General features: G+C 41.9%; 1 protein-coding gene and 1 long non-coding RNA gene across 4 annotated transcripts in view; one reads left to right on the top strand and one right to left on the bottom strand.

The window, feature by feature from the left end:
• Positions 1 to 770: 770 nt before the first annotated feature.
• On the bottom strand, positions 771 to 1,413 carry LOC144385329 (uncharacterized). The gene is made up of 2 exons (XR_013451563.1): positions 1,092 to 1,413; positions 771 to 841 (listed from the first exon to the last, which is right to left on the bottom strand). It is a non-coding gene; the product is annotated as an uncharacterized LOC144385329 (long non-coding RNA).
• The window catches only part of tead1b (TEA domain family member 1b), a 41,225-nt gene continuing 25,826 nt past the window's right edge, over positions 1,409 to 16,807 (top strand). For all 3 annotated transcript variants that reach the window (XM_040203096.2, XM_040203103.2, XM_040203088.2), the window contains exons 1-2: positions 1,409 to 1,548; positions 13,441 to 13,693. In XM_040203096.2, coding sequence (XP_040059030.1) covers positions 13,537 to 13,693 — 157 coding nt within the window. In that variant the 5' untranslated portion in view covers positions 1,409 to 1,548; positions 13,441 to 13,536. The remainder of the gene's footprint in view (positions 1,549 to 13,440; positions 13,694 to 16,807) is intronic.

Below are 16,807 nucleotides of genomic sequence, written 5' to 3'. Positions count from 1 at the left end.
CTCAAAATTCAGCAATGGGAAGAAGCATTTAAATAATTGAAAGTAGATCAAAGTTGAGTATAAGTAATGTTTTGCAAGAAAAGGAGGGTGGCTATAGTCAGTGATATACCATTGTATTTGATCATTATCAATATGTAAGAGGTACTCGTATTACACTGTTGTTGTTGTTGAGCTTATTATCTACCTCAGAAATCAATGTGCAACAGCATATTGTTGTTCATAAGCATTTTAAATATGCATGTATAAACTTTTATTTCGAATGTCACAAACGTGAGTTCAGTGACTACAGTCCAAATACTACTGAATCGTATTTAAGTACAGTTCTTGAGTATTTGTACTAATTTAAGTCCCACCCCGACCAAGATCTCACAGCCAGATTTAATGATTACATTGAATTTGTTTTGGTCAATGGCAGATAAATACATGGATCCAGCTGTCAAACATATTTTACATCAACAGAATAAAACACCCTCCCCGTATGCGACCGGGTACAGGCCAGAATGTGTTCCGCTAGATGAGTAATTTTTATAAATTCATTTTTCATAACTTTTCTTACTTACAGCCATATTACGCTGTTACAAGTGGGCTTCACGGCCGCGGAGCTGTGAAATCGGACTTTCTCTGTGTCCCTGAAGGCGCCGGCTCCTCGGGCTGTTTTTGTACCCTCCCCTGCTGCTGCTGCCGCTGCCCGCTGGCCGGGCTGGGCTGCTGGGCTCGGGATGACGCCACCTCTCGCTCCGCCCCGGCGCAAACTCGCTCTTTGACGTTCATTTCATTCCTCTTCTCATTCCGAGCATTCTTCGCATCTCTGTCAGTGCGCGATTCTCCTACACCTTCCTGGCTGGCCCAGAAACACCAGAATAACTTGACATAGTATTAAAAAAAGAAAAAATACCCCGTAACATCCCATTACTCAAAAAAAAGAGGGGCATTTTATATGAGGTAACAATAACGAGGTAAGTTTCAATGGTAGTTGCAGGTATCCAAAAACTGGTTGTAGACTTCTGTTCGTGAGGTTTTAGTTGACGTCTTTGGAAATATTAGAGTATTTATGAAAGAAATGTCGGCTTATTGAGGTGTTTACTATTTACCCCATGGCGTGAAGTAGCGTTAGGTCGTCCCGGTTTCCATCGCTGAGATAGATGGCCGATTCTGGTCGCTGACTTTGACGCTCACTGTCGGAGCCTCACACAGCGGCGAAAATCTTTGACATTTTTCACATTTTTTAGAAAAAGAAGCCCGATCACACGCCCCTATAAAAGGCACCGCGGGCTGTTTTGTCCTGTCAGATCAGCAGAAAGTCCCAGCGGGAATCTGGACGAACTATACGAAAAATATACATATACGAATAAGGATTTTTTTTAGGACAAGATGACGGTTGAAAGCGTCGCTGTCTTCCTCCCCGTAGTTGGCTCGGTCGGGAGTTGTTGGAGATCGACGGCGGAGGCTTTTCGGACCAGCGCGAAGGAGAAAACGCGCCGGAGAGACTTGTTGCTTCAACGCGTTTTTCACGGGATTTTTTTTTTTTTCAGCCATCGAAGTTTTTCTGTAAGTACATGTATTTTTTCTTCAACGCTTGTTTGTTTCTGCTCTCGTCTGTGTGCGTGTGTGTGCGTGTGTGTGTGTGCGTGTGCTCCATGTTGTCACTGTTACTCTAAACGAAACCGAGGGGCCGAAGGGACTCGGTGCCCCGTTAAAAGCCCTTGTGTTGGCTGGTAGATTGAAGCTCCCGAGGATTTGTGCAAAGTAAATATCTTTTTTTTATTTTAATTTTTTTTTACAAATAAGCATTTTTGCATCGTTTTTGTTGGTTTAACATGATCTTAAAATGTCCAGTTTGAGCTAAACTACTTGGTTATCATTGGAAAGGCAGAGTGGTTAATGCGTATGGCGTTTAATGGGGGTTTCCTTCATTGTTTTCCCTCTCCTTCCTCTACTTTGGGAAATGCCTGCTCAGCTGAAACCGAACTACACCGGTTTGCCAGCCGTGCATGTGTGTGTATGTGTGTCACAAAGTTTTACTCCTTACCGTGATTTTTACCCCCAAACTTTCTGTGGACTCCGGGGGAAATGACACGGGTTCTTATGATGAGAACGAGGCCAGAAGCTGTCATCAGCAGCAGTAAAGTGGCCTTAAAAAGTGGGTGTTCACCCATTTGCACCAAACACTGAAGGATCTGCTGAACTTCTTTGAATCCCTGACACCTAACTGGATATTTGTTGCTGTAATGTTCAAATGCTTCTGCTTTGAATCAGGTTTGTAGGTCACGGTTTAAGCAGCTCATTTATGCTGCTTTGATTTATACTTATTCAAGCAGTTATGAAATAATCTAATTTGTTCTCCTGTGAGCTTTTCCATTTGTTCCATTTATTATCTCAGTCAGCTGTCTAGTCACACACATGTTATTATATCATGGCTTCAGGTGCGTTTAATCACGAGCTTCTGGAAAACAACTTTTCTCTCCAAAAAAGATTGAGAAAGTGAGTATTTTGTATTACAGTGAGCTCAGCTGAACAACTGTGAAATGGAAAAGGAGACCTTTCAGTCCGTAGCTCTGCTGCTAGGTTTTGGCTCGCAAGTTACCTGCTTTTAAAGATTTTATATAACTTACGATATAGTTTACTCAATTAATGTGAATATCCATTACTATTTCCAGGATACAGTGTGAATGCAGTCAGGCGTAACTCCAGACATGTTGCAATGTAAATCTTTTGGCTTGGAAGAAAAGAATTAGGGGTAGAAACAGATTCTTTGTTTTCAGCTTATGCAACCAGCGGACTTGTTGGACGCAAGCCTGCATAACGTTTGTGCAATAATAGGACGTAGTCTTTGTTTGACCGAATGAGACTTTACCTCTGCTACTTAGACCTACTAAACTCGTTGGACCTCATTACCAGAGGTGCCGCCAACGGGGGACCACAGCCATCGTGATACAATCACACCCTGCATATGCTTTATATGGGAGGCCTAGGTGTGAATGAGCTTCATCCCAGTTAATGTTTTGTTACAATAAGTGAACGTCCGGCAATTTAATTAGCATTTTTGACTAAAAAGACATGACGCCAACCCAACAGAAGGGCCAAAAACTGCAGTTCATCATCTGCACTTGTGGGCGACTCTAAAAACAAAACAAAACAACGACCACCGTCATAGACTCTCAGGTTAAAGTGTCCAACTTTACAAGAGAAATCAACATGTTAATTATTGGAGTGTGGATGTTGTCTCCGGGTTAGTTTGCTAGCAAGCTGCTAGCTGTCTCCTCTGCCAACGCGATTTCCAAAACCTGTTCGTAAAAATGTATACGAAAATCTTGAACATACAAATTCGTAACAATACATACAAACTGGCGGGGGTTAACCACGCCCCTTGAGTGAACAACATGGCGGACCATGTCGGATTCTTGAGTGAACTCTCCGCCATGTTGGATTTTTTGAGGGGGTCAGGGTTAGTATTCTATTCTTACAATTTAACATTGATTTCTCGTTAAAAATGCAATCATAACACGTTTATTTTACACCGTTAGAATCACGAAGTGTGTTTACGGGGTGCAGGTCCCCATTCACTTTGAATAGGGTGACGTCATCAGTTGCAGTCCGTATTTATTTCGTATGTATCACTACAAATTTGTATGTTCAAGATTTTCGTATACATTTTTACGAACAGGTTTTGGAGATCAGGCTGCCTCTGCTCGGTCGCCTGGGACGACGACCCAGCTCTTTGACCCTTTTTGGATTGGCCGAGAGTTCGGCTGTATCGTCGCTGCCCTTTTCCGAGATGGTGAAGGTGGGAACAACCCACAAACAGCAAATGCAGAGACTAACCCCACGGATACGTGCCGCGTTAAAACAAGATTGCTAAGGCAACTGTGCCGACACCACGCAATTCCTTAAAGTAGCTGAAGTCGAAGTTCAAAGCAATATATTGCATCAAACTATTTTTCAAGTAAAGATATTTAGGTGTGATGGCGCCTTGAGCAGGAAATAAAGTCCCGTTCCCTTTTGTTTCAGCTGTAATGCCAGTGCGTCTGAGCTTTGTTCTCCTAGCTGTTACAGCCGCGCGCTCATAATATCCCCCTGAGCCACGGGGTGGTCGCGCGGAGGTGTAACGCCCACCATTCAGTTCCTCTTCAAGTAAACACTCGTTGGCTCTGTCAGCGCTGTTGCCGTCGGTTACCCTGTTAGCGGCGTTAGCGCTGTTAGCTCTAGCAGACGGCTCAGCTGCCATGTTGAACAGAATACGGCACATTCGGCGTTTGTATCGGTCATTGTGATAAACTTTTAAATAATTTTATTTTTATTAGTTATGTGCAAAACGTCCATTTTATAAGCTTGCAGAGTTATTTTAATTTTTTATATTATATTGTATTTTTCTTAATTGGCTAGACAGGCGTGTCTGCATTGTTGACACAGAGCTACAGAGTGTAGTCTCTTTATCTCTTGTCATGTTGACGGAATAATGTGCTTTTGTAATATGCTTTTGTGAAGCATAGAAAGGACTATGTTACTTCTCGGGGACAAGCGAGACTCTTCTTTTCTTTGTTTGTCCATAATCTTTGAAAAAAACCTTTTTGTCAAAACATTAGTTAAATGTCTGTTCAGTTTATGCTTCAAAAAACATTGGAAATATGAATTATTTTTGTCTGTCCTTTGAGCCCGACATTAGACTCACAACTGTCTCCTCACCAAATATATTTTCTAAATATAAGTGTGTAATGCTTCCTTGCAGGTCCTTGCATAAAGTAATGATGAGGTTTACTTATAATCTGTTTAGTGTGAAGAGCTTATGTCCGTTTGAAACATAAAATACAAATGTCAAAATCTTCAAGTGACACCCCAGAAAGAATTTAATCCGTCCTCTTACCCGCTAGGATTATTGTCATTATTTGAAACTTTAGAATAACCACAACTATTTTTTTAAATTATAGCACATTAAGAGATACAGTCTGTGGTTGAAAGTCTTAACTGCCAGCTGGATAGAAGCACCTGCATCGTCCGTGCTGGGCAACAGGTGCTGGAGAGCTGTGATGCATTTAGTTCCTCGGGATGGTACCACACGTTCAAAAATTGCAATTGGATTCACACTGTAATATAAGCATGTTTTTTTTTCTGCACTCGAATGCAAGAACCTTTGAGCAGTGACTTGTGTTAACTAGTTTGTGTGCTCGGATTAGGCGACATCTTTATGGCTTGGTTTTTTGTATGTTAGCTACACTTTTGTTAATTTGAAATTATATATATTTGTTATAGTCAAAAATTCTTTCTGGATAATCCATAGCATGCATGCATGAACAGTATATTGATGTTGTAAATAAAAGCTTCACCTGCCAGAGAATACAGACGTACCTTCAAGGCATGTTTTCTATTAGTAGTAATAGGCCTGTGAAATTCCTCATGGGAATGTGAACACATCGCCTCCTACGTTTTTAATTGAAATGATAAATCACATTATTGTTTTGCTATTTTTTTTCTTCTGAAAAGTCCATGCTAGAAAAAATATCTGATCTGTAATTACATCTGGACATAGACATTCATTTTCTAATATAGATGTGAAGTGTCACAGTGGAAGAATCACATCAAAACAACAGTTTTCTCTGTGGTCAAAGCCTGCTATGAAAAAAACCCTTCCTGCAGGCTTTCTGTCTGTCTGTGTGTGCCCCGAGGTAAACCCTGGTCTAGAAAGGGAATTTTAGAGTATGTGCTGCTGCTCAGCAGTTTGGGCCCACTGAGGCCGGCGGAGAGTGCCACCAAAAAAGGAAAATCTGGCTCAAAGCCACTGACGTCATCTAAGTAAATCTGCTTCAGCACTGCGGCCGTAAAATGACTGCCAGCTACCGAATGCACTTTGGCCCTTTCAACCACCTTAGTAAGTGAAACAGGTTTTTTACCCCCCCTGCTTGTGCATTCTTATGGAATAGAGGCTGTGTTTCAGTCTACACTTATGTTGGCTTAAGTTGTATCAAGACTTTGCCTATTTGGAACAAGTCATGTTTGGACCTTTTTTCTAGTTTTGCTTAAAGCACCAAGTGACTGAGCTTCACAGACCCTTTGAAGTCTCACCACTTTAATATTACAGACTTGTATCATATGGCAGTCTCTCTCATTTTTGGAAAAAGAAGCTTGGACAGCTCCATGTATCAACCACTTGTAATAATGTGTAGTTCCGTGGAAGTTATTAAGTCGGTGGGACAAGCATTCTTTCTTACTATACGGAATAAAAAGACAAATTAACGAGCTGCCCCGTGATCACACGCGGATGAAAAGCAATAAGTACCCCATGAATCATTAGATGAGTCGGTTTCTGAAACCACTATAAACATTTTGAGTTCTTAACCACAATGAAAGCAGGAAATCTCTGCTTCAACAACTTCCTCTCTCAGAGCTGTGCCATAGTGCCGGTAGTGGTGTTCAGCTTTCCACCGGTGGAACAAAGGCACACAGTCACTTCATTTAGTGAAACGGTATAATCTGTGGCTTGTATTCAAATGTGGCTTATTCCGCGTCTCTGGCACAGTATTCCCCAGTCACTGCTTGTAATAAATTTCCACGAGACCTTCCATCAATGGCCGCTGCATTGTTATCATGGCTGACGCAGATCAGGCCGGCTCCCTCTCTGCCCTGAAGGTGTCCTGGATTCAGCGGCGATAGACTGGAGGCTCCCAACATTAATATGCAGGCTGTGCCCAGTAAATTAGTTTGCAATCCGATCCGGGACACAGCAACAGAGAGCTGTGTAAGTTTTTGTTTACTCTGTTTAGTCTTTTTAAAAGACCAGAATATTTGCTTTAATATTTATTTTAACCAGTAAGTAATGTAATGTGATGTTGGTCTATAATTAAACCATCAACAAAGGTTTAATTACTGAAGATGAGTGACCCGACCAAACCTCATGATTTGTGACTTAAAAAAATGTAATACGACTAACAACATCAAATCTTACACTAATATGCTATATTGATGTTACGGGGTAGTGCGCCACGGTCTGTTACTAACCTTGTCGTCATTTTGCCTTTGGAGGCCCCTGATACTCGGTTCCAAACGGGAGAAGATAAGACCGTGAATGCCTGGAGGATCGATAAGGTCCGGAGTTAATGGTTCTGCTTCCAGTACTTATGAAGTTATGTGTAGTTGAGCAAAGGGTGGGTTCATGCATTGTTCTTCACAGACACACACACACACACACACACACCTCGACTCTGGTTCGGTGCAGAGTGAGATAAACGTCATGGCAGAGAGAAGAAAAATATCCAAAGTGTGGCTAAATGTTGCTCAAGTAGATGCTGAAAACTCTTGTATCAAATGCGATGAAAGGGAGCAAGTTCCAGCGATTGATCACAATTAGAACATAAATGTTTGGCACTGCAGGCTACGTTAGCGAATCTATGAACTGGCTAATCAATGAAAGCTGTCATACGTAATAAATATGTTGATAGGCACTTTGGTACGCAGCCTTATTCTTGGCAGAGGGCAGAGGGTATCATCATTTTATAGTGCTAAACTTCTAAATGTTAAGATAAGTGTCATTTTTAGGAATTCATAGATTAAATTGATCTTTCAGCATTTGCTATACTGTAAAATACACCAAAAATGAGTGTAGCTTCTGTTTGACCTGTGGTATTTGTGATCGCAGTTACTCCTTGGATAGTGAATAGGGTGGCTTCAATAGTAAGTCGCAGGTTTTTGATTATTTTTTTTGGCGTAGCTGACTTGATCTTCTTTCAATGTCAAACACTTGACATAGAAAAATTCCATGTATTCTCCAACTGTACACGGCCAAAAATGTGAAAAGGCAAACGAGCTCTTATTAAATTCCATTCTCAACACGGCGTGTAAAACTTTTTACCAAAATATGTCCTTTTGTGGTTCAGTCTGTCAGAAATACTGTGAAACATCCTAGAGCTAGGCCATATGTTGTGTAACACAGAATTAAATTCACGAAAAAAAAAAAGTTTGTGTCAATATATTTTTTAACGCACCCTCAGTCAGGCCTGAAAACCAGCTTTACCTGCTGCCTATTGCCTCTTAGGAAGCCGCCTGATGACAGAGGAGTCCAGAGTGAAATGCATTATTGGCCGAGAGAAAAAAGGAAGTGGAGGAGAAAAGGTGTGTGTGTGTGTGGGGGGACGGGACAGAAAGAAGAATATAAGGGATGAATGATTCGTGTGAGAAGAAAAAGAGCGGAGAGCCAGTGTGAATTGCCAGAGCCAAATGCAAATGGTGGCCTTCATGCTCATCACTGTGATTTGTTTTTTCATGCCCCTGCGCACGCGTCCTGAGTGAGCCGGCGGCCAGCTCTCGGCCTGCTCTGCTCTCATAACTGTCAGGAGATCCTTTATCTAACGGACCTTTATTTACAGCTTTAATTTCCTGAGCTTTATGTGTTCCGCTCGCACTCCACAGTGACACGGGCGTCCGCTGTGTGGAATGCACGGCACATTTTTGATAGGCAAATGTCTTCTGAGCTTTCATTACGTTTTACGTTTGAATGGTCAATTGGATTTTTTTTAATATATTTTGGCGTCACTGTCGGGGATGCTGCCCGCGGAAGGGAGACAATTTTTGTCTATTAGACGTTCAGCCTGGAAGACCTTTTAGCCGACGCATCTGATGTTGTCCAGGTCATGTTGTTGCTACCTGTTTCTGAGACAGAGGCAGGTAGAGAGGGCTGCTTTGACAGACCCTGTAAATCAATCCTATTCTCTGGCAAACAAAGATTGATCCCATAGTGGCCCGATGGTCGCTGGGCGGTGGGATCCAGGCCTCCGTTTTGAGTGGGATGATATCAGACAGATTCACGGCATGAAATAAATACTAAGCCATTGCCAATAACGGAGGTGAAAGCAAGCTTTCCAGCCTCTCCAGTGGACCTGAGGAAATTGGTATTGAAAACCTTGTTTATTCATTCATCTGTACTCCAGACCTGTATATTTATTCATGAAACCTAAAGAAAAATCCAATACATTCTTGTGTTTTCTGGGGACACATTGTAGTCTGAATGCGGTAATTTTAAATTTACCTGGAACACGCTTGGTTTTGTATAAAAATGAAGTAAAATGAAGTAAAAATATATCTTTTTTTGTTTAACAAAAGGTTAGAACTCACATTCACCTATTTCACTTGGCTTTATTTTAACATTGGCTGCATGCCCAAATGTAGCCTTGTGTAGTAAAGCTTACTTAAGAAATTCAATTCAAAGACGATTTCCACCGAATTTTGATTAATTTCATTTTACCCTGTAACCGCACTTCAAGGTTCTCAAAGACCTGCTGTCAGACTTCATTCAATAAACATACTTTTTCCCAGTTAATGAACAGAAACTAAATTGAATATCGGTCATTGTAAATTTTCACAGTAAATTACATGTTGCTCAAAATTGAATATGTTTGACATTGCTGTTATAATTATGCAAAGGCCAGGATGTGTCTTGACAACAAGCTGAAAATGTTGAGTTTGGAAATCACATGGTAATTACAGTTTTACACACTGTGGCCTTAACTACTGTGGGCCATTATGGGGTGCACAAAAGTCATTCACAGAATCATTATTGCACCCTCTGAGATAACGGCACAAAAGAACTCCACATGGAAAATTACATTTGAGACCTCTCATCTGCTATTTCATTACCTTGCTCTCTCTGATGGGTGAAATGGGTTCTCTTAATTTAAGGAGCTGGATTCCAGCTTGCTGAGTGGTTTATGTAATCTCACAGTAAGTGTAATTTCCCATAATGCCATGTCAAAGCTACTACTCTGCTTAGTTACCGCATTCATGTCTTGCATCGCGGGCGATCTTTACCCCGCATCTCACAAATAAGACCATTTCTATGGTGAACACCCTGCAAAGACAAGCATGCAGAAGTATTATCTGGAAGCCACAAGTGTTTTCTATGGATGACATTCATACTTTCCTTTGGCGGACATAATTAGGCCTCAGATTCTAAGGCGCTAAGAGACCGTCTTCGTTGACAACTCTGCAGCTGTTCGCATGGTGCACATGGTGAAAGCCTCCAGATAATGCCACAGGATAATGCGAAACTGATCTATTAAGGATGCCCATGACTTCTGCATTGTGTCATTTGGTGTTTCCTTTGACATGCTAACATCTAGACAACAGGCTTACCCGTTTAGTACCTTTTCTGTTGTGGTATGTAAGCATGCAATCACCATTTTCTGTGCATCCTTCACTTCTCTATACCGCATCCCTTTCCTTCTTCATTGCAAATATGACTTTGCTCCTTTTGTTATTTCGCCACATTGAATAAATACAAAGGGTAGCATAATAATTCAACTGATCTTCCAAACAAATAAGAACTAGTTCTGCAATTAAAATAACATTCAGGTCATAACGAAGGAATGGCATTAATTTCTATTTCTTCTAAGATCTATTGCTAGAATGTGCATACTTGGGAATCTTGTTACCTACAATTTTCTGGTAATGATCGAAGTCTTCAAAAAAGATGTTAACGTAATTGTTCACTGGTCTATTTTTAAAAGATTATCTTCAACATTCTCCAAACATCTGTTATTAGAATTAGAAGCCACAAATCTCCAAAGTAGGGATCAGGATGAATGTTGTGTTTTTTGTAAGCTGGTTTACATCTTTTTAGTTTTCATGTTACTCTTTTCTTTTTAAGTATCAGTTGGGAATTTCTAAAAAAAAAAATCTGCTGAGGTGGAAATACAGGGAGAGCCTCGGTCTCCAGTTGTGGACGACCTAAGAGAGCGAGTAGATGAAAGGTACACTAGATTGTTTTAAGACTGTTGAGCCGCTGCCTCCACCACGTCAGAGCTCATTGTCGCACATTGAGATGTTTTGAAGACGATAGAGGATTCTTTTAGTCTTTTAGGCTTTGAAGAGAGTCGGCCGGCTAAAGTCCAATGCCACTCGGTACAGTGCTGTCAGGTTTGTAGTGCTGGTTGTCTGTGTGTGCTGTTTAGTTTTCCTGCTGACAATGATCAGCCTCATGAAGATACATTTCCGGAGAAACGTCATTTTTTTATTGAGTCATTTCTGTAGATCCGAAGTGTTATTATTTTAAACCAATTCTCAACCTTCTTGACTTTTTACTTTCAGTAACCAGTGATCATAAAAAAACGTTTTTTCATTCAGAGGTTTAGAAGGATGTACAACAATGTTATAGTACTAAAAATTTAGAAAATATATTATATCAGATATATATCAGAACTTGTAAACTGGAAATTTTTACGAGTGCGTTATTATATCAGTTGGTTGGGATGAAGAGCACATCTAGAAAGATTCCCAGACGATTAGTGGTTGAAATGGGTCTTTTTCCCCCCTCCCTCATCAGTTTGTGAGCTGGTTCTGCTGTGTCAGCAGCCGGCACACAAAAACGGAATTCAGTACGAGCTCTCGCTGCTCGCTGGGAGTTTTTTTTTTTTCTTTTTCCCAACAGCTTGCTCCCATCCCCCCTTTTCCCCTCATGAACTGACATGTTGGAAGAAACATATGCTACTATTCTCACTTCCTGACAGCTTGTGCTGCTTGAATGGGATCTTGCTCACAGGAAGCAGTTGTCTGGAAAGAGGGGAGGGATTGAGAAAAGAGAAAATGGAAACTTTAATAAATAGCAACTATCTAACGGTGGAGAGAAACTCTGAGATGGCTTCATATATTATCTGTTTGTCTTGAGTGAATTTGATGTGCGTTTACGACACTGTTACTCAATTGTGAGCTCATCTCAACACGTCCCCACTGTGACTTGTTCAGCCACAGTGCTGTCGCACACTCAGACGTCGGGCGCAGCTCATGCCCTTATGTACAATGATTGTACAAAAGGGACGTGAAGCCTGGAGTAACACTCCAAGGGGCAGGAGGAATTACAAGCCAGCCAGCTGCATTGGACAATGAAAAACAGCTGAAACGAGCCTCATGCATATATACGGCCTTTCAGAGAATTTCCTCCTCGGTTCACTCAGGATGTCCTCTCCACTAGTTGCTCTGCCCCTTCGTTCTGGGTGGAGCGAGAACTTGCCTTTCAGCCGACGTGCCTTCATTGTGCTCTTCGGCTGCTTTCCTCAGAGGAGCGAGCTTTTTCAAATGTCCAGTGTGTGTGTGTGTGTGTGTGTGTGCATTATTTATTTATCCATAGCTAAGAGCGTTTTGTCTTACATCCTTTTGAGTTTACCAGTTTGTTTATTGTACCCTTTGTCCACGCACGGATGCATTTAGATGCTAATGTGCTTGCCAACATTTTTAACATAATGTGAGAAAAAGTGCTGTCAGCTGTGTCTGTTTCGGGGCTCTGAATGTAATTTAGCCACCTTGATAAACTCTGTCTATGTCTCTTAAAGTTCGGGGCCGGACTCTGTGGCTGCGAAGCCCCTTTGTGCAGAATGGTGTCCATTCATGAAAGCCGCACAGTTTACGCCGACCACAACGCTGCTGAATTTAATTTCCACCGCTTCGCCGAGGCCCATCATTCAGGCAGCTGTAGTGTCTGATAGTCATTTCTCATAAAATGAAGGATAGTCTGCTGTTTTATGTTTCTGGACATTCAACGCGTTCTGCTCCAGAGGCTGTCACCGCATTACGATGCTGTCCTCAAGTTTATTAGCTGCAGATCCAACAGCTTGTCGGTCTTGTCAATAGCCGCTGTTGAGATGAGACTTTGTCCAGCTGTGTGAGCAGCTTGGCTACGATGCACAAAGGTTCTTGGAGTGAGCCGCAGTCTGTAAACGGCAGTTTTCAGCCTGTCTGTTTTGTTTTAAACTGCTTTTGGCTTCTCTGTGGGGCTTGCGTGTCTAATGTCTACAGTTCATGCCGTCATCATGTACGGTAGTAGGTGACGTAAGCCGCCATTCATTTTTTTACTTTCATATTTTGTAGCTAATTTTTTCTTTTTCATTGGCGCTGCCAACTACGAACACAGTCTCACCTGTTGGTGGAGTGTCAAATGCTGCTCTCTCATTTCCCCCACCCAGATTTATTTGGGGTGACAATTCTGATGGAAGTTCTTGTTGCTTTCTGCTTTTTAAATTCTAACAAGCTGTAACAGCACTGGTACTTAACGGGAGTGAATTTAAATTCCGCCTTGACAACTGTTCTGTGTTTTATTGTCTTCATGAAGACGTTGCATTCCTCCTCATAGTCTGCAGAGAGATTTATTATTTGTCAACACAATTTGAAAGTAACAATTTACTGTGTTCAGTCATTTAATTAGAGGGAAGTGCCACAAATCTGAGAGAAAATGTCCAATTGTCTAATCCCATAACATCCATTGTAAATCAAGTCAACAACATTCTTGGCGAGGTCCGAGTTTGTTTGGCTGTCTGTGCTCCATATTGTGCTCTCTAACAGTGTGCACTGTGTTCTTTTTTTTTTTTTCTTCTTTTTTTGGGGGGGGGGGGGGGGGGGAAGCAGATGTCCACTGTTCGGTTGCAGAGAGTGACTGTTTGGTTGTGGGTTTTTTTCCTGGAATTCCAGGTCTCTCCCTAGTCTGCTCCAGGCTTCTGCTTGGGGAGCCCGACCGCCACGATTGATCCCAGCAGCTGGAGCGGCAGCGAAAGCCCTGCCGAGGACATGGAAAGGATGAGCGACTCGGCAGACAAGCCCATGGACAACGATGCCGAGGGGGTGTGGAGCCCTGATATTGAACAGAGCTTCCAGGAGGCTCTGGCCATCTACCCTCCCTGTGGACGCAGGAAGATCATCCTGTCTGACGAGGGAAAGATGTATGGTGAGTACGGTTGAACGTATGTGAGCGTTTTAACCCAAGTGTCATCCGTGTTGTTACGCGATGTTCTTGTAGGTCCAAACGGAGTGAGCTCCAGTAAATAATTTGACATTTTGGGAATACATTTGTTTGATTTCCTAAGGAGAGCAAGGTGAGAATATCAATACCACTCATGTCACAGCCTGCAGGTGGTTATCTCAGCTTAGCATAAAGGCAGGACAAAAGGGGAACAGCTGGCCTGGCTTTGTAACAAAATCTCAAAGAAACTCATTGATTAATGTGTTGTTTCTTCTTTGGTTTATCTAAACAACAACAACAAAATGCGTATTAACAGCAGGTTGTGGTTATACCGGTGCTTGTGTTTGGGCTAATTCCATATCTAGTCACATGAGAGTGGTATAAATCTTCCCCTTTAAAACAGAATACGCACATTTATTTTCCAAACATCAATACATGTATGTTAATATTATTAGACAGTCAGATGTACGTACGGGGACCAGAGAGCCACTATTCTGGTTCACAGAAGTGCAAGTTTATAAGTAAAGCAGCATGAACTATTAGTCAGTAGCAGATGGTACTGTGGCTTCCACCAGCTGTGCCCCCTCTCCTCCCGCCATTTCCCCCATTCCTGGCTGGGTGATGTCACGGAAAGAGGGAATATTTTCTCTCCGTGGTGTTGGACCGTCTCACAGCCAATCAGTCAGTGTCAAGTGAAAGCATAAAGCCCCTCAGAGCATTCGCATGCAGCTGTCATGTGACCTGCTCCGGCCAAACGAAATGTAAATGCTAGGAGTTGCAGTGAAACCCCTCAGCTGCCACTACAAAGATGTGGGCTCACACAACAGGACCCTCCCCACTGTTTCTTCTTCCAATTCCCCAGTCCCCACGCAGAGTGAGGCTGCCAGGGAAGCCGTCCCTCTGCTCTGGATTAAAGAACAACCCTTCCGTATTTTTTCAAATGAGCAGTGCTAAGTGCAGCCCTCACTGTCACTCAATGTAGAATATAATGCTCACGATCGGCTTCCTGGTGAACTGGTTTAAAAAAAAAAATGTATTTATCTTTTAGAAGTTATGGAGCAAGTAGAAACTTGACGTTATCTTGATGTTGATTTACATTTACTGAATCCAATACCCATATCAGCTTAAATGCAGGCGTAGCTGCTTCTCTTTCAAATTCTACAATCAAATTAGATATGAGAACTACCTGCTGAGATTTACCACATGAAACTGAAACATTCACAAGATTTCGGTCTCAGGACTAAGATTGTTTCTGATTCAAAACTCTCTTTTCTGGTTTTGAATCTGCCTTAAAAAGAGGAGAAGAGAGAAAAATGTAGAGTTGAAAAGAGCTTCGTCCGGCCAGATGTGCTCAGTATCTGGTTACAAATTGTCAGTAGCAGAATCAAAAGGCCGTCATTCCTTTTATTAGTCACAACTGTTAGACAAGAGTGAAATTGTTTCCTTCAAGTTTGCAAACTGAAAAGAAACCGGGAAGAAAACCAAATGGACGGTTTGATGTTGTGAAATGATGACAAAACCTATGACTCATTTTTCTTGGGTTCGATTAAAGGCAAAATGATGGATGGAAGTTTAGAATATCGGTATTTTGTTACAGAAGTTAGTCTGCTAAAGAGTGGTGACATTTAGCAGCAGCACAATGCGTGCTGGGACCTGACCGCTCCGCTCACCCTGAGGTTCTGTAAACGATAAGGCCTCACCTGTAGGGAGTGGTCAGCTGTTACGGATTATTTATAGTGTCAAAAATTAACCCAGTACTGCAAATCTTGGAATGCTTGGAATGTGACTCGATTCATCTTAATTCTCTGATTAATCTTCTTTGTGGGCAATGCATCTTTTTCAGAAATGAAACATGCAGTCAAATGTATAAAGGCATCTTTACTATTGAGAGAAATCAACTGGAAAATATGAATTTGAATAAAAGCAAACAAACATCGAGTGATTTGTCTTTTAAGAAAGGTGGGCTTCAGCTAATCATGGTGAGGCTGATATGGGGCTGTGATCCAGGTCCATAGGGTTTAATACAGCCGCAGACCGTCGCCGCACAAAACCTCTCATGGCATCTGAGATGAAAGTTGGCTGCAAGGAGACTGGTATTTTGTATTCGAGAGACCCCGGGGATGGCATAGTGTTCCATACACATAGCTCATCACAAGAGGATCTGCCCTGAGTGCCCTTAAGCCCTTTGTTATCCTGGGGTAGAGTGCAGTTAATTAGCAACAGTCTCTATAGCAACTGTGTTGCGGTACAAAACAATTTCTAATTTCTGCTTCTTAGCTTATTGTGGTGTTTACCTGAAGTGTTTCGGATGTGCTGAGACCAGCGTTGCCTGGCGCTGTGCCAATTCTCTGAGGCTAATTGTGATTGCAACGGAAGACGCTACTATCTGCATAGACCGCATCAGCCGCCACTCGCCCCGCTCCTAGACTTGCGTACGAGAGTATCTTTTAAAAAGTAAAGGGCTATAGAGGGCCCCTAGCCAAAGGGCTACGACTCTGCACTTGCATAATTCACCTGCTGTGCTGGGTTGCATTCATTTATACCAGAAATAGAGTTGATAAATGAAACAACACGTTTCACTCAAATTGTATGTTTATTCATTGAGTTATATATTTGCGCTTGCCCCACACGCTAAATGACGTTGGTGAATTTTTCTCAGTTACTGTTGGAAAAAAAATGATTTTTTTTTTTCCTGACAGATAAATATGTAAATACGTACACTACTCGTATGCTATACCATGCAGCTTCCTTTCTGTTTTTGATGCTAAAGGGGGAGGTCCACCAATTGAGTTTTCCAGCACGATGTTTTCATTTTTATGGAAATGTTTACTGGGTACTTTCACATACTTGTGTCATTATATCGGGTATGAATCTGTTTCTGATTAGCAGTAGCAAGCAGTGCTACAACTAAATGCATTTTTAGCCTGACTGTAAGGAATCCCTACGTGTTGTAATATCCACCTCCTATGTGGACTTGTGGACGCTATGGGTCCGCCTGCACGTGTCTTTTGATGTAAAGATTTTCCTATTACCTCTCTGCTGTTTGCTCTGCCATCTCGTCAGTGATCCAGCCCAGACCCCTTCCTGTGGGAACTAAGT

This window comes from Gasterosteus aculeatus, chromosome 12 (assembly GCF_964276395.1).
Source record: "Gasterosteus aculeatus chromosome 12, fGasAcu3.hap1.1, whole genome shotgun sequence".
Lineage (NCBI taxonomy): Eukaryota > Metazoa > Chordata > Actinopteri > Perciformes > Gasterosteidae > Gasterosteus > Gasterosteus aculeatus.
Note: the sequence above shows the minus strand (reverse complement) of the source record. Positions and strands in the feature narration are given on the sequence as shown.